The 19,497-nt window shown below is 26.6% G+C and overlaps 4 protein-coding genes across 4 annotated transcripts; 3 read left to right on the top strand and 1 right to left on the bottom strand.

Annotated features, from left to right (window-relative positions):
- Window positions 1–349: 349 nt before the first annotated feature.
- Phum_PHUM420300 (Claspin, putative) lies at window positions 350–3,489 on the top strand (the record flags this gene model as incomplete). The annotated part of the gene is made up of 11 exons (XM_002429065.1): window positions 350–854; window positions 948–1,282; window positions 1,357–1,471; window positions 1,549–1,658; window positions 1,739–1,961; window positions 2,080–2,374; window positions 2,446–2,561; window positions 2,638–2,780; window positions 2,882–3,025; window positions 3,118–3,291; window positions 3,373–3,489. The coding sequence occupies 11 exons, from the start codon at window positions 350–352 to the stop codon at window positions 3,487–3,489; spliced, it is 2,277 nt and encodes a 758-aa protein (XP_002429110.1).
- Window positions 3,490–4,064: 575 nt separating this feature from the next.
- Window positions 4,065–4,907, bottom strand: Phum_PHUM420310 (SPRY domain-containing SOCS box protein, putative; the record flags this gene model as incomplete). Its single annotated transcript, XM_002429066.1, has 2 exons — window positions 4,065–4,408; window positions 4,490–4,907. The coding sequence occupies 2 exons, from the start codon at window positions 4,905–4,907 to the stop codon at window positions 4,065–4,067; spliced, it is 762 nt and encodes a 253-aa protein (XP_002429111.1).
- A 4,674-nt stretch (window positions 4,908–9,581) lies between these two features.
- Phum_PHUM420320 (uncharacterized protein) lies at window positions 9,582–14,545 on the top strand (the record flags this gene model as incomplete). Its single annotated transcript, XM_002429067.1, has 11 exons — window positions 9,582–9,651; window positions 10,229–10,699; window positions 10,775–11,020; window positions 11,097–11,492; window positions 11,617–12,054; window positions 12,130–12,316; window positions 12,394–12,754; window positions 13,438–13,606; window positions 13,717–13,936; window positions 14,106–14,218; window positions 14,310–14,545. 11 exons carry the CDS (start codon window positions 9,582–9,584, stop codon window positions 14,543–14,545), a joined length of 2,907 nt encoding a protein of 968 aa, XP_002429112.1.
- Window positions 14,546–16,716: 2,171 nt separating this feature from the next.
- Phum_PHUM420330 (class B secretin-like G-protein coupled receptor GPRmth3, putative) lies at window positions 16,717–18,558 on the top strand (the record flags this gene model as incomplete). Its single annotated transcript, XM_002429068.1, has 6 exons — window positions 16,717–16,942; window positions 17,035–17,264; window positions 17,355–17,658; window positions 17,736–17,981; window positions 18,065–18,200; window positions 18,273–18,558. The coding sequence occupies 6 exons, from the start codon at window positions 16,717–16,719 to the stop codon at window positions 18,556–18,558; spliced, it is 1,428 nt and encodes a 475-aa protein (XP_002429113.1).
- Window positions 18,559–19,497: the final 939 nt, after the last annotated feature.

Below are 19,497 nucleotides of genomic sequence, written 5' to 3' on the forward strand. Positions count from 1 at the left end.
TATTCGACTAAAACGCATAAAATTAATAATAACAAAATTTAATTGATGATATTGCGTCAAAAAAAAAAAAAAAAACAATAAAAATAATTATTTACTCGTCAAAATTTTTTTTTAAATAAAAAAGGTTTTGTATTTTTAATAGATATTTTTAACGCATTTTAAGGATTTTAAAATTCTAATACGAAATCATTTTCTTATTAAAAGTTTATTCAATCAAAAAATTAAATTAATAATTTTTTTTTTTTTTCGTAGATTTATCAGTCATGAGTTTTAATCCGTATTTGGGCCCCGAAAAACGGCGGGAATCTTGATGGATGTCAAAAGTAATTTTTTCAACGCTTAGTTTAAAATGAATTCGAAAAAGAAATTATTGGAAAAAATTAATCCTAAGTTGTTAGAAATAACACCTAAATCAAGTTTTGAAGCTGATTCTGTAATAACATTAGAAATTGGTAAAAACGATGTAAATAACGAAGCACAAAAGCTAATGGAAAGATTTTATAAAAGACAAGAGTTAATTCTAAAAAGTAAATGTATTGAAGATAATATTGAGTTGAAAACTTCTAAAGAGATATGTCAGTCAATATCAGAAAAATTATTTTCAAATGTTAAAAAAAAAAATGAATTAAACCGTAATGGAAATGTGAAAAAATTGCCTGATTTTAAAAACATGTTAAAAGATGAAATCGCGACCAAAAGGAAGGAAAATTATGAAAAAAGGTTAATTGAACATAATAAATGGAAAAATGAACAAAAATCTCTTTGTGAAGAATCAACAGAATGTGATTCGGAAGAAGAATTGACTTATTATGAAAAGGAAATTGTAGAAAATGATATAAATAGTAACGAAGATGGTAAGAATAATATTTTTGCTTGTTTAGTTTTATGTCTCTAAAACTATGTATGGTTTTTATTAAATTAAAAATTATTTAATTATTTCTTTACAGAATGCGACAAAAAGTCTGACAGTGAAAAACTTGATACTCCTAGTAATCCTACAGATAATGATACAGTTATTTCGATGAATGGATCAGAATCAACAAAAATTGTTTGTACTGAAACTAAATCAAATAAAAAAAAAAATTCTTCCTTAGGAGTATTCAAAGTCGATGATGAGTATTCTAATGATCATGATAAAAATACTTCTGAAACTTGTTCTACAACAGAATCATTTCAATTTAATTCAGAAACAAATGTACCAGATATTAAAGATACAGAAAATGTTGATAATTCATTTTCACAGTATTTAAAAAACAGTTTTTTGAATTTGTCTTCTTCAAAAGTTAGTTCATCATTAAATTATAAAAAAATTTAAAATTTGAAAATATGTGTAATATTAATGCTTGCATTTTTTAGATTTTAGATGCAGATAAATCACAATCAAGTCAATCAGATAAAAAATTAGAATTTTCAAATGAAAAAGAATTTGATTTGGCTGATGCTTACGAGTTTTGTTCCGGAAAGTTTCCTGGTAAATTATAAATTTAATTTATTTCGTATAAAATAATAAAAATATAATTTAATATATTATAATTATTTTCATTTCAGATTCAAGTCAAGTTAATAAAAGTGAAGAAGTTGCTAATAAAACTACTCCAAATGAGGAAAATGCATTAGAAAATATATCTCAAAATGAAAATTTTAATAAAAGTAAAAAAGTAATGAAACCAAACTTTGACTACTAGAATGTGCTATTAGAATTTTTAAATTGTAGTTAATGTTAATTATTAAATTCCAGAGTAGGAGGATATTCTTTGAAGGAGATGAGAGCAGTGATAGTGAAAATGATGAAAACTTAGATGATTTCGATTTTGATGATAATGATGATGATGATGATGGTGTTGAAGACCTCGAGAATAGTAAGCCAAAGCCTCAGAAAATTTTTTCAGCTGATGAATATGATTCTAGAGAAAGTATTAGTGGAAATAATAAAAAAGTTAAAGGAGCTTTAATGTTTTCAGGTTTGCATCATTATTATTGAAATTAAATCCTTTAAATTCTGTTCAAACGATAATATAATTGCTATCAATCATAAAAATAATAATAAGTTAATGGTTAACATAATTAATATAATTACAGATGAAGAGGATGAAGATGATAATGATCCTTTACAAAATGATGACACTCAAAATGGCGAATTTGATGAAAATAATGAAAGTGAAATTTTAGACTCAGATGAAAATTCTATAGTCGACTCTGAAGATAATTATGTGTTAAATATGAAAAATTTTTTTGAAAAAGAAGCAGAAGTTAGTGGATCTGAGGGTAGCGACGATGAAGATGAAAAAGATTTGGATAAATTTGAGGAAGAAGAAGGAGACAAAGATGATTTAGATTATGCACAAGTTCAGTCTCAATTAGAAAAAATTCACTTGTAAGCTTTAACACTCTACACGAAATTAATTTTATCAAGTTATAAATATTATAAAAAGTATATATTTGCAGACGCCGATTGCTGGATGATGATTCGAAAAATATCAGACTACTTCAAGAATTATTTTTCGAAGATGGAGATTTACATACGGATGAAAAATATAAAAAATTTAGATGGAAAAATATAGGTTGGTTTTTTCTAAAATTAAAAGTACTCATGTTTAACATTTAGAAAATATATGAAAATAATATATTGTCTTTTAGGTGATGAAAATTTAGAAAATGTTGGAATTGACGAATCTCTAACAAAGGATGATGAGGGTGATTGCAGTGATGACGAAATCATTGAAGATATGAGTATAAGACGTGAACGTCTCATAAATCAATTATTATTTGAAAAGAAAACTGTAAGTTTATTTCGTTTTCTTTTTTATTGCTTGTATAAAAATGCTTTTTTAATGCTTCACACATTAAAATTCTAACTTTTTTTTTTTTTTTTTTATTGCAGACGGAAGAATTATTTTCAAACGATTTGTTTAAGAAAACATATCAAAAATTAAAAGTAACATCAGTCAAAAGTCAAATGAAACCTTTTTTTAATAATAATGAAGAAAAGAAAAAAAATATGTCGTCGATAAATTCATTTACATTTGTAAGTATTAAATTTTAAATGGAGTTTAAAAAAATTTTTGTTTAAACTTCATAGTCTATAGTTTTATTATTATTTTTTTTTTTTTTAATTAGAATTCTAGAAGTTCTTTTCTAAGTGAAAATAAAGAAGTTTTATTAAAACTTGCCAAAGTTTCAACATTTGCCGTGACGGATAATACTAACAACAGTACAAAATCGAAAAATTCAAAAAATTTTGTTTTTGCATCGAAAACTCCGGAAAAGGAAAAAAAATTTGAAAAAAAACCCGTGAGTACTTATTTGTAATTTTATTTAAAAAGTTTTTTTTTAAAATTTTATCGTTTCAAAATTTTCCCCGTATTTTTTTAGGAAAATAAAAAAAGACGACCAGAAGAAGAAAATGATGATAAAAAATTAAAAAAAAAATTAAAATTTATACGTGATACGTCAAATCCAATTCCTTCTCTATTAGATCTTGTTAAATAAATATTTAATATCGGTACGTAAATAATAATAATAATAATAATAATAATTGTTGAAACAAATTTTGTTTTATATTAAATTTAAGTGAACGTTTCGTTGAATTTTTATTCCCTATAAAATGTATATAAATTTTATTATTATAGAAAAAGAAATTTTGTGTAAAATTTTTTATTTAAATCGTCTTATTTATCATAATTAATAAAGCCTTAAAGGGTGAAATATATTCGAATTTATCTTTAGGTTGTTAAGGGTTTTCTTTTCTTTACTACTAACAAACAATTCCGACAAACAAACACAACAAACAATATGATCGAGAAAACAGTTTACTGAAGCTTAGTTTTTCCAGTTAAATAATAATAAGTAATCAAGGCAAATGTTTTTAAATCCAATACGAGTAGAAATTTAAACAAAAAAAAGGAAAAAAATTTAATAATATTATAAATATAGTTTAATAAAAAAATTTGAAATTTTTTGTACTCAAATCATTTTCGTTAAATTTTTTATTATTTTTTTGTAATATTGTATTTAAAAAAAAAATTTTTATAATAATCAGGGAGAAGAGAAAAAAAAAAAAGAAATCACATGACAGAAACTCGATTCAATTGATGAAACGGTTGAAATAATTTCGAATCATCAGTCATCAAAGCTTCAGCTAAATATTCGAATATTTTTTGCGGAAGATGTAAGTTTTCTAATAATTCAATACTTTTAACTCTTTTAACAATAATGTTTCTACATCTATCTTGTAAATTGACAAATTCTCTTCTTTGCTCATTTAATATCATTTCCGTTTTTGCCGCCGTCGAACAAACAAACGGATATAATGGTTCCGTACATTTATGCAATCCTCTAAAAGCTACACCCAAATTTTGACCGTCTTTGTAATAGGTGAGAGTTCCGGCTACTCCATCGAAAAGTATACCTAAGCAATCGTATAAAATAATATTTTAAAAAAAAAATTTTCCCGTTAGTATTATCGATCGTTTTGTTTAATATAATTTACCTATCGTTGTGGGTTCGTTTTCTCTGAAGGGTTTTGTAAAAGGGGACCATTTTCCTCCGTGCCAAAGAAGTCCTTTATGTGATAAACCCCAACCCTGATTATCTTCCCCTAATAAATTAGTAAATGTATTCGCGTGTAATCTCGCTTGTCTCGTTGCTATACCGAACATCATGCTCGTACCGAATATCCTTTGGGATACTTTAAGCTCCCAATAATATCTTCCAGCATCCAATGCACGAGTCCCACGAACTCCGGCCGTTCCCGAACTCCAGTTCGGATGAAAATGTGCTATTTTCAATCCCGGACCGTATAATCTCACTTCGTGACTTCTATCCCTTCTATTCCAGGACCAATGATCTTCGCATCCGAATCCCAATGGTGGCGCTTCCGTATCATTATCATCTTTTTTTTCGGTCATATTTTTTTTTTTTTAATTCCCATCATTCCCTTTTTTATTTTTATTTTTTTTTTTAAATAATAAATTTAATTCGCGAGAATGGGTTTTAATAATAATAATAATTAATTATGCGTATTGAATATACTTCGTAAAGAGAACGTGACATTGATAATATTTTTGATATATATATAATTCATAAAAATTTTTTTTTTACGGTTTGCCGAATTAATTTTTTTTTTAAAAATAATTTTGATGGAATATTTTTTTACACTTTCGTATTTTATTACACACACTTGATAAAATTTTAATTAGGGAAAAACTGAAAGTCAAAAAAATAATTTTTCTTTTTTACATATTATAATAATCTCAGAATTCTGTCAAAATATTGACAGCATTTGCGTTCGTTCGAAAGATAATTGATTTCAAAACGGTTTGTTACGCACAAAATAATAATAATAATAATAATTTTTTTTTTTATAAAAAAAAAATCCATAAATAAAATTTGACAGTAAAAAAAAAAAAAAAAAAAAAACAAAAAACAGTAGTAAAACTTAATGTTTATGTAGGAAAATCTAACCGGTTCACCGCCATGATGAATCACTGACTTTGTTCTCTCTCTCTCTCTCTCTTGTCAATTTTCAAAATGACGTCATGTTTTAGAAAACTTGCGCGTTTGCTAAATTTTATTTTCCACCCTAATATTTTATTCCTTTTCCTTTTTTATCATTTTTTAAAACTTATATCGAATTAATCGAACATTAATAATAATTAAAATTGATTTTATTTTATTTATTTCGAGTTTATATAATAAGGGATTAAGTTATTTCATGGAAATAATAATAATAATATTTATCGTTTTTAACTGGAAAACTTTCATTAATTAAAATTACGTATATTTCATTCAAAAATAAATTATTATTATTATTATTAAAGGTCAATGAATTTTGTAAGCGAATATATAATTTTATATATATATAAAATGGGTGCAGTTTTCATGGACGAAATAAATAAATAAATAAATAAATGTCACGTGACATTTATTTACACTAACTCGGGGATAATTCGTTTGTCGTAAAAGTTTTTGGGTTTTTTTTTTTTTGCAATTTAAATTTTCCAAATCGTTTTGTAATTTTCGAACGCCCATTAAAGTCTCTAAATTATAGGTCTTAATACAATGAAATTATTTAAATGAATGAATTGTGGAGAAGGGGGTGAAGGGAGGGGGGGAAAGATGAAATTATTATTAATTATATACTACTACTACTACTACTACTACTACTACTACTACCAAATGCTAATGCAAATATTTTAACCTCCCCAAAATTTAATTTTAACGTTGAGTAACAATACAAAAAAAATTATTATTATTATTATTATTTATTTTAATTAATTTATTACGTCACGATTATAAATATTATTAAGTTCAAAGGTAAACAAAAAAAGAAAAAAATTTCTAAAAAAAAATTGACAAATTTAAATTTTAGAATTATTATTATTATTATTTCCGTTTTGTTGTTTGTTGTTTGTTGTTTGTTGTTTGCTGGTTGTTGTTTATTGCTCGTCGTCCATTTGATTTCATTCAAAATAAAATATTTTCTAGTTTGATTCACAATTTTTAAAAATCCCGCAAGTATGGAAGACATTTTATTTGTTATTTAAAAATTTTATCGTAAGAAGACTTTGACGCGATTCAACATTTAAACGGTGATCGTAATCATTTAAGATTTCTATTTGTATATGAAAAAAAAATTGGATTGCGTGCATACCTTGTGTTGTTTAGATACCAGCCCACAGGTGTGCTGTTCATCGTAAAAGTAGTCTTCCGTGGATCGTACCTGGAGTAAAGTGTCCAAAAAAAAAAAAAAAGAAAAAAGGTGACGGAAACTCTCTAACTTAAATGTATCAAATGATTTTTATATTTGTGTTTAGGTGATTTATAATAAACATTTTTACAGCCATGCATTGGCAAATTTTTCCAGTTTTTGTTTTTTTTATTCATTTTTGTGCCAGTTTACCAAATTCTAGGAGTTATAACGATCCGACCGAAATACTCCTTCACGAAACTAGCGGTAATTTTTATTTTTTATTTCGAATAATAATAATAATAATTTTTTTTTTTAAATTTTTAAATGATTTACTCGTTTAATTACAATAAAATAAAAATTAAAAATGGAACCCTACGATTGAAATCATTTATTCACTTGTACGTAAATTCTCCAGGTTTAATGAGGTCAAGTCGGTTTTAAAGTACTTGCCCAGGTAGTGGTGGTAGTAGTGGTAGAAGTACTTAAACTAAATTCTTTTGTTTAAAAAAATTTTTATTATTTAAACAAAAGAAAAATTTTGTTAACTTGTGTGTGTGTGTGTGATTTCATTTTTACTCTCTTAAAACAATATTTTTAACTTCGTATGGGTTTTTTTTTTTTACCGAAAAGAATGACGCATTCAAAATTTAATAAATTTTAATTATTTATTTTTACTCATCATCATCATCATCATCATCATCACTATCGCCATCGCCATCGCCATCACCGCCGCCATGAAAATTAAATAATAAAATTTATTCGTTTAAATTAAGCTCGTTACAAACTTTAAACTTATTCTTACATGTTTGAAAATAATTAAAACTTGCGCATTTTATCTCATTTAATAATTTTTTTTTTTTAACTAATTACGTTTTTTTTTTGTTGCAAATTTTCACACCGATTCCCCTCCCTTCCCCCCTAACATCCTCCTCTTCCTCCTCCTCCTTCTCCCCGTCGTCGTTAGAAAAAGAAAAAAATGGAAAACTTTGTATTTCATTGACATTTCGAATTTAATAATAAATGAATTTAAGACGTAGAAAGTAAATATGATTAATAATATATATGTGAGTGTTCGACACACTTAGAAATCGAAAATTCTATAAGGATTTTACATTTTTCGAAATTTTCATTCGAAACCCCCTCTCCCCCGTCCCCGTACGTCACCCTTCCCCCCTCGAGAAAAAAAAAAAAATCGTTTGTTCGACGTTGGAAAATTCCCCCTTTTCTAACGTTTCCTTACGCTCGTGTTTTCTTTTTTTTTTCCCCCCCCCCCTAAAAATTCGTTTTAATAATAATGATAATAATAATCGGTTGTTATTAAGGAACCATAACGAGAATGTAAAAAAAAAAGATGAGAGAATTAATTGGGGGGGGGGGTAGAGGGGAGGGAAATATATGATTCGTGTGAGTGAGATTTTACATTCCAGTAATCTATTGGAATAATCAATTTCGAAATTTTTTTTTAATTAATTTATTAAAATTTATATTTTTTTTTCCAGTCACTTTTCCGTTTTCCTTTTTTTTTTGCGATCGGAGGGGGGTAGGGGTAGGGGCAGGGGATGGGGGCAAATTATTATTATTATTATTTATTTTCGAGGCCACACGACGAATATACTTTTACTTGTTATTAAAAGAATTTAAAAGAAAAGTATATCTATATTTTTTTCTTTCTTTAAATCCGTCCCACTTTTCTCAATTAGAAAGAAAGAAAGAAAGAAAGAGAAACGGTATATGTTTTATTATTATTATCATTATTATTATTATTATTATTATCATTATCATCATTATTATTATTATTGTTTAAAAAAAAAAACCGGAATATATCTCTTGGCAAAGACGGATTTAATAAAATTTTAAATTTCCTTTTCAGTTTCCACTTTTTTTTTATATATTTAAATTTATTTATTTACTAACGGAAAAAAACCGGTTATTTTATTATTATTATCATTATCATTATCATTATCATTATCATTAACATAAAAATAATTTTCAATTAAAGGCCGAAAAATATTATTATTATTATTATTTAAAAAAATGTGTAGTATAAATTTGTCATACTTTTTTTTTTTTAAAAAAAAAAATTCGTTTATATCCAGTTATTGGGATTATATCGGGACTAATATTATTATTATTATTATTATCATCATTATTATTATTATTTACTCGTATATTTTTATTGTAAAAATAATGATAATGATAATGATGATAATAATGATGATGATGGTATTTTAATTGTCGATGGACGATTTCTAAAACTTGTTTTTTTTTTTAAATGTTTAACCTAAACCTACCTACCTACCTACCTACCTACCTATCTGCGTACCTGCCTACCTGCCTTCCTTCCTACCTGCCTCTTATTATTCTTTAAACGGTTGTAAAAAAAAAAAATTTAAACTAAAAACTCATTAACCGTTTTAATTAGGAATTTTTAAAATTTAATTAGAAACTCATTTGAAAGTTATTATTATTATTATTATTATTTAAAAAAAATGACAAATTTACCCGTCACGTCACGATAATAATAATAATAATAATAATAATTTTTAAATTAAATCAAAAGTCAAAGTTTTGTTTTTAAACAATCGATAATAATAATAATGGTAATAACTAATTAAAAAAGAAAAAGTTTATTAAAATTTATGAGGAGGGAGGGGCGGGGAGGGAAGGGGTTTAAATTAAAAAATTGGGTTCAAATATTCAATTGGAAAATTTTGACTTTTGCAAATTTCTTTTTTTTTGTTATTTTAAAATGGGTTTCTAAAGAACAGAAAAACCGTTAGAAAATATACGCCGCGTTTTTTTTTTAACCACTTTTTATTACTGTGTGTGTGTGTAAACGACGATGGTAATTTAGGACGCGAAACTTTAATTTTTTTTTTATTTACCGAACATGAACAATCGTGAAAATTTTATACCTTCAGGGAAAACCACTTTGCCCCCCGGAAAACATACGAGTGAAGGTTGTAAAGATTTTTAAAGTATGTAATAATAATAACGTGGATAAAGCGAACAAGGTCGAATAATATGATGGTTAAGAAAATTATCACATCGTGATTTAATAAATAATAATAATAATAATAATAATAATAATAATTGTTATTGAATAAAAAAAAAAAAACGTAATTTCTAAAAATAAAAAAAAAAAAAATTTTCCTTTGTTACACGACGAAAGCGTAAAAATGACATTATTATTATTATTAATATCGTTAATGTAGGTTGTATTTATGATGAATTAGGTTACAAACGTTTTGGTAAATCCGAATTTTTCGTGAGAGAGAGAGAGAGAGAGAGAAAGATGGCGAAATCGAATAATTGATAAAAGGAACAATCGTGAATTATTAGGTAATAAAAAAAAAACCCGAAGAAATTTAGAAAAATTCTTAACTGTTTAATTTTACCGTTATTGATAAGAATTTAATATTATTTTTATTTTTTATTTTAAAACGAGTGTTCCTTATTAATTTATTTAAAAAAAATAAATAAATAAATAAAGTAAAAGTCGCGATAATAATTATTAATTATCTATTTATTTTCCAGAGCGTTCTATAAGTGATAGAAATCTATTTGACGATGACTCGTCAGATGACAGTTCAAAAACCCGAAAAAATTTTAAAGTCAGGTCTATTGACGTCACCTCATCCGTAACTGGGCATGTGACTCCGGAAACAAATAAAACGAGGCCATTAGATGATTTGTCTTTGGACGATGTTCCTATGCTTATGGACATTGATACTAAGCCTGTTGTGACAACAACCGCCAAAATTTCAGAAAACGTCTCAACTTCTTTAAACACTTGCAAAGATGAAACGAACGTTTATAAAATCGGTGAAAAGTTTAATAGAGGTTGTAATGAAACTTGCACGTGTACATCGAACGTGGAAATAGAATGCGAAAAAAGGTGTAAGAGACCGTTGGAAAGAAGAGGTTTTGCTAGAAATGATAAATTTTGCCGGGAAATGCCGACGGAAGACGAATGTTGCGTTATGATTCAATGCACACAAGATACTGGTAATTTTTGAGAAAACCCCTTCCCCCCCCCCTTTTAGTCAAATATGGTCGTAAAGAAAATTTTTTCTTTTATAGAAACTGAACCCATCGAAGGTTGCACACATAAAAATCAAACTTTTCAACGTGGGGAAATGTTCAATGATGGTTGCGAAGCTGTTTGTTCTTGCGAAAGCGGTGGTAAAATTCGTTGCAAGCCAAGATGTCCACAATTGACAAATAATTCATCAGAGCAATGCGTTCAGGTACCTGATCCAGCTGATCCCTGTTGTACGGTTGTCTTATGTGACGTCACATTAGGAGATCAAGACGTATCGAAATCAGGTTTGTGCCGTTCTCTTAAAACCGAAACTTTTTCCTTTTAATTTTTTTTTTTTTTTAATGAAAATATTCATTTCAGGTACGGAAGAAACAACCGGAGATACAATTCCGTTAAAATTAAAATCTGCAGATGCTTTAAACAGTTCCTCCGTTATCATTCACTTTTTGGGCGAACCCAAATTGGAAAGTAATTTAACAGCTGAAGTCAGCGAAGATCAAGTTAAATGGGATAAAATGGAATACGATGGTGGTATTATAAATAATTTAACACCTGGTAAAACCTATTACATAAGAATATTATCAGGAGGTGTTGTTAGTAATGCGGTAACTATAACATTACCCAAAAACACGCCGAAATTAAGTTCGATCATGTCGGAAAATGAAAATTCATCGAAGGATAAAGAAAATGATACCATCGAAGACAATAATTCAAACAAAGAATTTTGTAATTTTAAAAATCGAAATTACACAATTGGTAATTACATATTTATTATTATTATTATTATTATTGTATTGTTCGAAATACTTTCTAATGCTTTCTATTACCAAAAAAGAAAAAAAATTTCACTTATTATTATTATTATTATTATTAATTTCAGGAGAAGAATTTAACGACGGTTGCGTTTCTTATTGTATATGCACCGAAACTGGAGTCGATTGTTCTCCCATCGAATGCCCATCAGAATTCGGTTTAGACGTTTTAGATCCCACTTGTATTGAATGGGAAACAAAACCGAAGGATTTCAATCCGGTACCACCCAAATGTTGTCCGGATATAGTCAAATGTCTCAACAACGGTTCGTGTAATTACAAGGGGGAAAATTTTCCCAATTGGGCAGAAATCCCAACGAAATTATCAGGTTGTGAAAAAAGATGTTTTTGCGAATTTGGAAATGTGACTTGTCAGGATGCTTGTCCTCCAGTTCCAGCAACTCCTCCATCGGATTTACTTTGTTTACCAGAACAAGCCATTTTACATCACATCGATGAAAATGATTGTTGTTTGTTTTGGATTTGCCCGCAAATTTTACGTCAAGGTAATTTGGCTTCTCGAGTGTTGTTGTTGTTGTTTGTTTTAATGATTTTTATTTATTTTCTCTTTAAAATTTCAGATGGAAGTCCCCCCATACAATTCGGATTTCCAGGGTTACCCAATCAAGGACAAATAATGCAAAATGAAGTTATGGTTCAAGTGATAGAACCATTAGATGAGCATACGGTGAGATTAGCATTTTCAGTACCGACATTATTAGTAGGTTTACATGGTAGAGTTGAAGTCAGGTACACGGCGACCAAGCAGTAAGTATCGTAATACAAAACTTTCGTATTATTAAATAATAATAATAATAATTTTAATAGCGACACGTAATTTTCAGTAACGAAGATCCGTCTACGTGGGAACTTCAAGTTTTAGCACCACCGGGAGATCTCATTGCGACTCCACAATTGCATTTCGATTTGGGTAACCTTCTTCCCGACACCACGTACAGCATCTTAATAAAAGTCATTTTGAGAGATCTTTCAAACACTCATCAAAGTCCGATTTTGAAAGTGAGAACTTTACCCGTGAATTCGAACCCGCCCACGACTCTACCCCCGAAAATTCCAATCGATCCTGAATTGTCGGTAGACGAAGTTAATTCAACCTGGGCACGATTGAATTGGAAAAAATTTACGGATTTCGAATTGCAATTCATCGATGGAATTCAAATACAATATAAAAACAAGGACGAAAAGGTTGGTTCGATAAAAGGAACGCCGGAAATGTATGAAAGTTTTAAAAAAATTATGGAAATGATTTGCGAAATGATAAAAAAATTATTATATCATTCCCAGTAACAAAAAAATCATTATTATTATTATTATACGTCCAGTAAAAAAAATGGAAAATTTTTATTTTTATAAAAATCTCTCTCTCTCTCACAAAAAAAAAAAAAAATTTTTTTATCAACAATTGAATATAAATACATATGTAAAATTACTTAATAGTTATTATCACTAAAAAATGATAATAATAATGATAATAATACATAAATAAAAAAATGATTTATTGACAAGAAACCTTGAATATATTATTATTATTTTTTTTTTAATGGATTGTGAAATTGAAATTTATTTGTTTTACAAAGAGTGAAAAAATATATTATTATTATTATTATTATTATTATTATTATCATTATTTGAATAACTTTAAGAGAGAAAGGAAAAGGAAGATATCGGTGTATGATTTGTATTAAATAAAAATAACTTTATTGTTTAACTTATGGTTTAATATTACATATTATCACATTAAAAAAATTACAATAAATGATAATAATAATGATAATTATACAATAATTAACTTTTACACTTAAAAAAAATCTACGTAATGACAATTATCTACCTAACTAACAATCTTAATAATAATTTTTTGTTTTCAGGTTCCGAAAGACACCCCATTAATACACAGACTCGTATCAAGTTACACACTGGATGGACTAAAACCGAATAGCATTTATCAAGTGAATCTTGTTTTTATACCTTATCCCGGTCAGACCTCAGAACTCCAATCAGAAAAAAGTTTACAAGTTGAAACAACGTCATATAATGGTTTGTAATTTAACCAATGATAATAATAATAATAATAATCATTATATTACATCATATTAACCGTGAGAATAATAATAAATTAATTTTTCCTTTAAATTATCTTCTTTCAGATGAATATGAATTTAATATTAACCTTGAAGTATTAACAACAAAATCATCATCCGTTGAAGTTACTTGGAGCGGTGTGCCATCACCTGAAGAAAAATATATAAATATTTATAGAGTTATATACAAAAGCGAAACTGGAAAAGAAGATTATAGTAGTTATAAGGTAGCCAAAAGAGGTTCGACACCAAAAGTTTTACTTAAAGATTTAAAACCTACCACGAGGTTAGTTTATGTGAAAACGGTTTTTTTTTTTATCATTTCATAACCGGTACATAATAAATTATAAAAACTTTTTTAAAATGTGAAAAAAGTTTTGTAATTTTCCCTTTGACATTTAATTAAAATTATTTGCATCATCACCGTTTTATTATTATTATTATTATTATTTTAGATATATTGTCAAACTGGAAGCTTATTTAACAAATGGTAGAGTTATTGAAAGTAACAGTAAAGAATTTGTTACAAAACCTGGAACGGTTCACACGTCCGGTCCTTCTTTTCAGGGTAAAACCTTTTTTTAAACCTTGTTTCTCCAATGCGACCCTCGATTCTTTTGCTTCATGGAAAAAAATGACTTTTTTTTTTTTTTTTTCAGGAAAATTATCTGGAACTCCACCATCAATGGATCCTGGAGATTATTACGGTCCACTCGTTGCCGTTGCCATATTGGCTGCCCTTTCAATAATGGCAGCATTGATATTATTATTAGTTTTAATGAAAAAACATGGACAAAACAAAGCGTCGATTAGTTCTAGAACGACACAGTCCGCGTATGATAATCCATCATATAAGGTAGAAATACAGCAAGAAACTATGGGTATGATTCAGTGACAAAAAAATTTCCATTTATCAATCAATGTGTAACCAAATAAAAATTTCCACTTTAAATTTTTACTTACTTACTTACTTACTTAATTGAAAGGTTATCCAAATGGTAATAATAATAATAATACTACTAACCTTAAAAAAAAAAAGAAAATTTTCCCTTTTATTAATTTTATGTTAATAACGTTTCAGACTTGTGAAAATGATCGTCCACAAACTAATGGAGGAATGAATGGAACAACAGTCGTTATAACAAATTGATTTATTTGTTTGTTATCACATCCTTTGTATGTTTTGGTCCAGAAATGAAGATGAGAGAATATTTAGAGATTTATCACACCTGAAAAATTTATCATTATTATTATTATTATTTACTTCTTATCAGAAATGATAAAAAGGTTCTGAAAAAAAGAAGAAATTTAATTGAGTGCTAAGTACTCGAGCTTTGTATAAATTTGTATTAATTTATTATTATTATTCTATAAAAAGTGGGGGTTAACGTTTCAGTAAAAATAATAATAATATTTAAGATGACGTCATATATATTTTTTGAAATTATTCGATGACAAGTTTTTACAGGTTGTTAAAGTATGTAAATGAGAAAAAAAACTTTATTAATTGTTGTTATATTTATTAATTATGAAATTGAATTGTTTTTAATTTATTTACTTAATAGTTATATTATTTGCCTTACAATATTTATTTTTATTTTCACCAAAGAAATTATTATTATTATTATTATTAAAAATTTGATATTATTTTGCTTATTAATTTTTCAACAATAACTTATTTTATTAAGAAATAAATAAATTATTAATTAATTGTTTAAAAAATAATTATATACAAACAAACTATCTATTTTTTCTTTTTATTATTTGTTGAACTGATTTTTGCAATCATTGTAATAAAATATAATATTATTTAAACAAAAAAAATGTTTGATTTTATTGTTATTGGTTTAAAATAGATTTCGAAACGAGAAAAACGTTACAAAAAATATAAAAATGAAAAATTTTTTGTTGTTGTCTGACTTATTATTTTGGGCAACGATTTCATTTTGTATAATATTTTAAAGAAAAAATGTCTTTTTTTGTCTTTAAAATTGTACTCACGTGTATTAAAAAAAAAAAAAAAATTATCCTTGCAAACTTAATTCACTTACACAAAATTAAAAAATTCGTTAAACGAAAAAATTTTAATATAAAAATTACATTTTTGAAAATAACGGTTTTCAACAGAAAAGAAAAAAAAACGTTTTTTAGTTTTAAAAACAGCCACCAGATTTCGTTAGTAACAAGTATACTAACGAGAGGAAATAAAAGAAATATAAAAAGACTTATATTTCATTTTAATACGCAGTCAGGTTCTATTCATTTTATTTTAAATAAAAGTTTTAGTTGGAACCACGACTATTCACCTTTTGTGAACGCGAGAATTTTTATTTTAATACTTAAACACATTCGAGGGTTTGATTATTTTTTTTTTTTTTTTAAATAAAACGTTTTTTTTTTTATTTTTTTATCGTATAATAATAATAATTCGAAAAATTATTTTTAAGTGTTGTTATGTTTTAACAATATGAAAGGAATGCGCATCTTTCATACCTGTGATGAGGATTTCATTTGAAAAGGTGGCACTCAGGCACCTCAAGGTGTGTTATTGAGAATGAAATTATTTATGCGTTGGAGAAAATTAGAAAAATGAATTTCAAGGAAATGATTTATTTTAAACATATTCTCACTTAATATTGTGCCTCAAATGTAAGTAAAAAGTTTTTTATTTATTTAAAATTTTAAATTAATTTAAAAAATATTCAGTTAAATATTAATCTTTAAAAAAAAAAAAAAAAATTCATTATTGAAAAAATTTTTTTCTCTCATAATTATTATTATTATTAATACAGATTTTACACCTGTATTAAAACTTTAAAAACTAATTTCAATTAATTTTAAAATTAAATTCTTTTATAAAGTTAGATAAAAATTCATTTTAAATTTTAACATGATATCTTAATTGTCTGTATGCCGGCTTTCAAAACATTTGTAAGATTGTACAAAAAAAAAAAAAATTTAATAATGGTAGGAAAAAATTACTTTTTATAACAATTTTTAATATTTTTTATTAAATTACATTGAATTAAACAAAAAAAAAATGCTTTTCCATAGGCTTTATTAAAAATGTTTAGTTTTCTGATACTGGGAATTGCACTCGTGACGTCACCCATCAAAGGAACAAACGATTTAAATGTTCAAATACCGTTGAACAGAATAATTGTTAATAAATGTTGCGAAAAAAACGAAATAATGGATTTTCATCATCATTGTTTAAAAGTGAAAGAAAGTGACGTTCAAGTTTGGTCGCCAATATTCAGCGATGATTCTGGAAAGCATAATTTACAAATAGGTATAATAATAATAATGTCATATTTGAATTTCAACGGTTTTTATTTTTCGAACGTGATCACGTGATATTTTTAATTAATTCGTTAATTTCAGATTTTAAAATCGTGACTGGATTCCCCGCGTGTAAAACGTCACAACAATGGCCAATTTATCATTTTCAAAATTCAACGGATCGTTTGTTTTTACTTCCAAGTGGATACCTTCGACATTATCCTCGTTACGAAGAAAAAGATCCTGATGAAACTGTTACGCAGTCACCATTGCTACCTGATGGTGAACCTAGGTATTATGATTATTCACAGGGTTCTTATTGTTTAGACAAGGTATGCATACCTATATATAACAAGCAAGTACTTTTTCAAATTGTATGTGTGTCACACTATTTGTGACTTTTTTTTTTGTTTTTGTTTCAGGCTTTAATTAATATGACTAATTCCATCGTGACTGCACAAGGAGCTGTTGTTTGCGTTCCTGAAATACCTGTGACGTGGGAGGACACTGATTTTATTATGAGAAAAATATTAAATCCGATATTTCATGCCATCGCCATACTTTTATTTCTTGCCATAGCCATTATTTATTTTGTTTTACCTCCTCTAAGAGATTTAGTTGGTAATATTTTAACATCTTTAATGATTTGCCTTATTATTTTTGAAATCGGAGAGCTGATAACGGTTTTTACGAGATTCACAAATCACGTGAGTTTTTTAGTCGCCGGTAAGTTAATAGAAAATAAAAGATGGATACATTTCCACAAAGAGTTTTTACTGATATTTTTTTTTGGACATTTTCAGATATTATATCTAACGTCAGCCTCGTCGCTGCTTTTTTTTGGTTGAATTCTTTTGGATATTACATTTGGAAAACTTTTAGATCGAGAAATGTATTTTTAAGAGTAACCGACGGTAAAAAATATTGTTATTATTCCATGTATGTGTGGGGAACAACTGGAGCCATGTGTGCATTAGCTTTAACAGCACATTTCCTGTTGGAAAATGATAAAGACATTACAATCGCTTCACACGGTCAACAATCTGTAGGTGAGGTGGTATTATTATTTGAAAATTTATATCCACCACACATAAATCACTTCAATATTATAATAATTAAATTATTGTTTTAGGGTGGCTTGGCATGGCCATGTTTTTCACTCCAATAGCATTCACCATCATCATTAATATTTTTTTTTATTTAGCAACTGGTCAAGCCATTAGCAGAATGTCCACTTACGGTAGAATTCATAATAAAATGAAATTTAGGTAATATTTTGACATTCAAAAAAAAAAAATCTCTTCGAATTAAATTATTTATTTTTATTATCTCTTTTTCAGTTTTAGTATGTTTATTAAATTGTTTTTAATAATGGCGTCATGTTGGCTTCTTATGCTCTTATCATGGCTTCCTTACGATGCTCTGGATTATTGTTACATAGCATCAAAAGCCGTCGAAGCTCCCCTAATATTTATTATTTGCGTTCTCAGTCAAAAAAGAGTTCTTTACCTTTTACGAAAGGTTTGTTGTACCGAAAATTGCATTTTACCATGTTGCAGACCGGATGATAACGATCCAAGCGATTGGGGAGAAGAAATGATGGCGATGAACACTTATCACTATTGATATTTTATTTATTTATTTATTTGTGTGTTTGTTTTATTTATATATAAAAATTTTCTCACCAGGACTCATTCAGCTGGTGCGTGTGTTAATCAGTTGTATAAAAAGTCCGTTGAAAAAAAAAAAATGATTGATTGGCTAATGACTGAATATTACAGCCATTTTTTTATATAAATTTTGTGTTTTTAAAGGTTTGATATTTTTAAAACATTTTTTTTTCTAGTCTTATTTATTAAATTTGACATATTTAATGATTTTTATTATTATTTTGTATAAAATATTAAAAAAAATTTATTTTATTTTATTTATTTATTGTTTTTTTTTGGTAAATTTCATCAATAAAATTTTCCCATTCATTATGATCGTATTTGATCAGTCGTAGTTTTAACGGTGGAAAGTCAAAAAAAATAAATTATTTAATTAATATTTAAAAAAAAAAAAAAAAAACTTTTGTCAACGTAAATTTAAGATAATCTCAGATAAAGTTTTTTTTTTTTTTTTTTTTTTTTTCTAGCAAATTTTTTTACCATTAGATTATATTTGCGGCGGTTTAATAATAATAATAGAAAGTGGCAGTAGATTATTCATTATCAATTTTTAAACAGCTGATTTTCGTATGAATACAATCGCTTATTAATTGTGTGTTGAAATTTATTATTATTATTGTTATATTATGACGGAATTGAATACAAGCGTTAATTTTGTCTGCCAAAAATGTCTTCAACCATTAAAACTTGACGAAAGTTTTGATCATTTAGAAGGAGGGACATTAGCTGAATTATCTTGTGAGTTCATTGTATTTAATAAATTGAAATAATTTTGTTTTATCAATAAATAAATAAAACATTATTTAAAATCAATTTATTTAATATGTTTTTAAACTTATTTCGTATTTATTTCATTTGGTTTTAGTAAATTAATTGATTTTGTATAGTAATTAAC

The sequence above is a fragment of the Pediculus humanus genome, genomic scaffold, assembly GCF_000006295.1.
Source record: "Pediculus humanus corporis 1103172108186 genomic scaffold, whole genome shotgun sequence".
NCBI classification, from domain to species: domain Eukaryota; kingdom Metazoa; phylum Arthropoda; class Insecta; order Psocodea; family Pediculidae; genus Pediculus; species Pediculus humanus.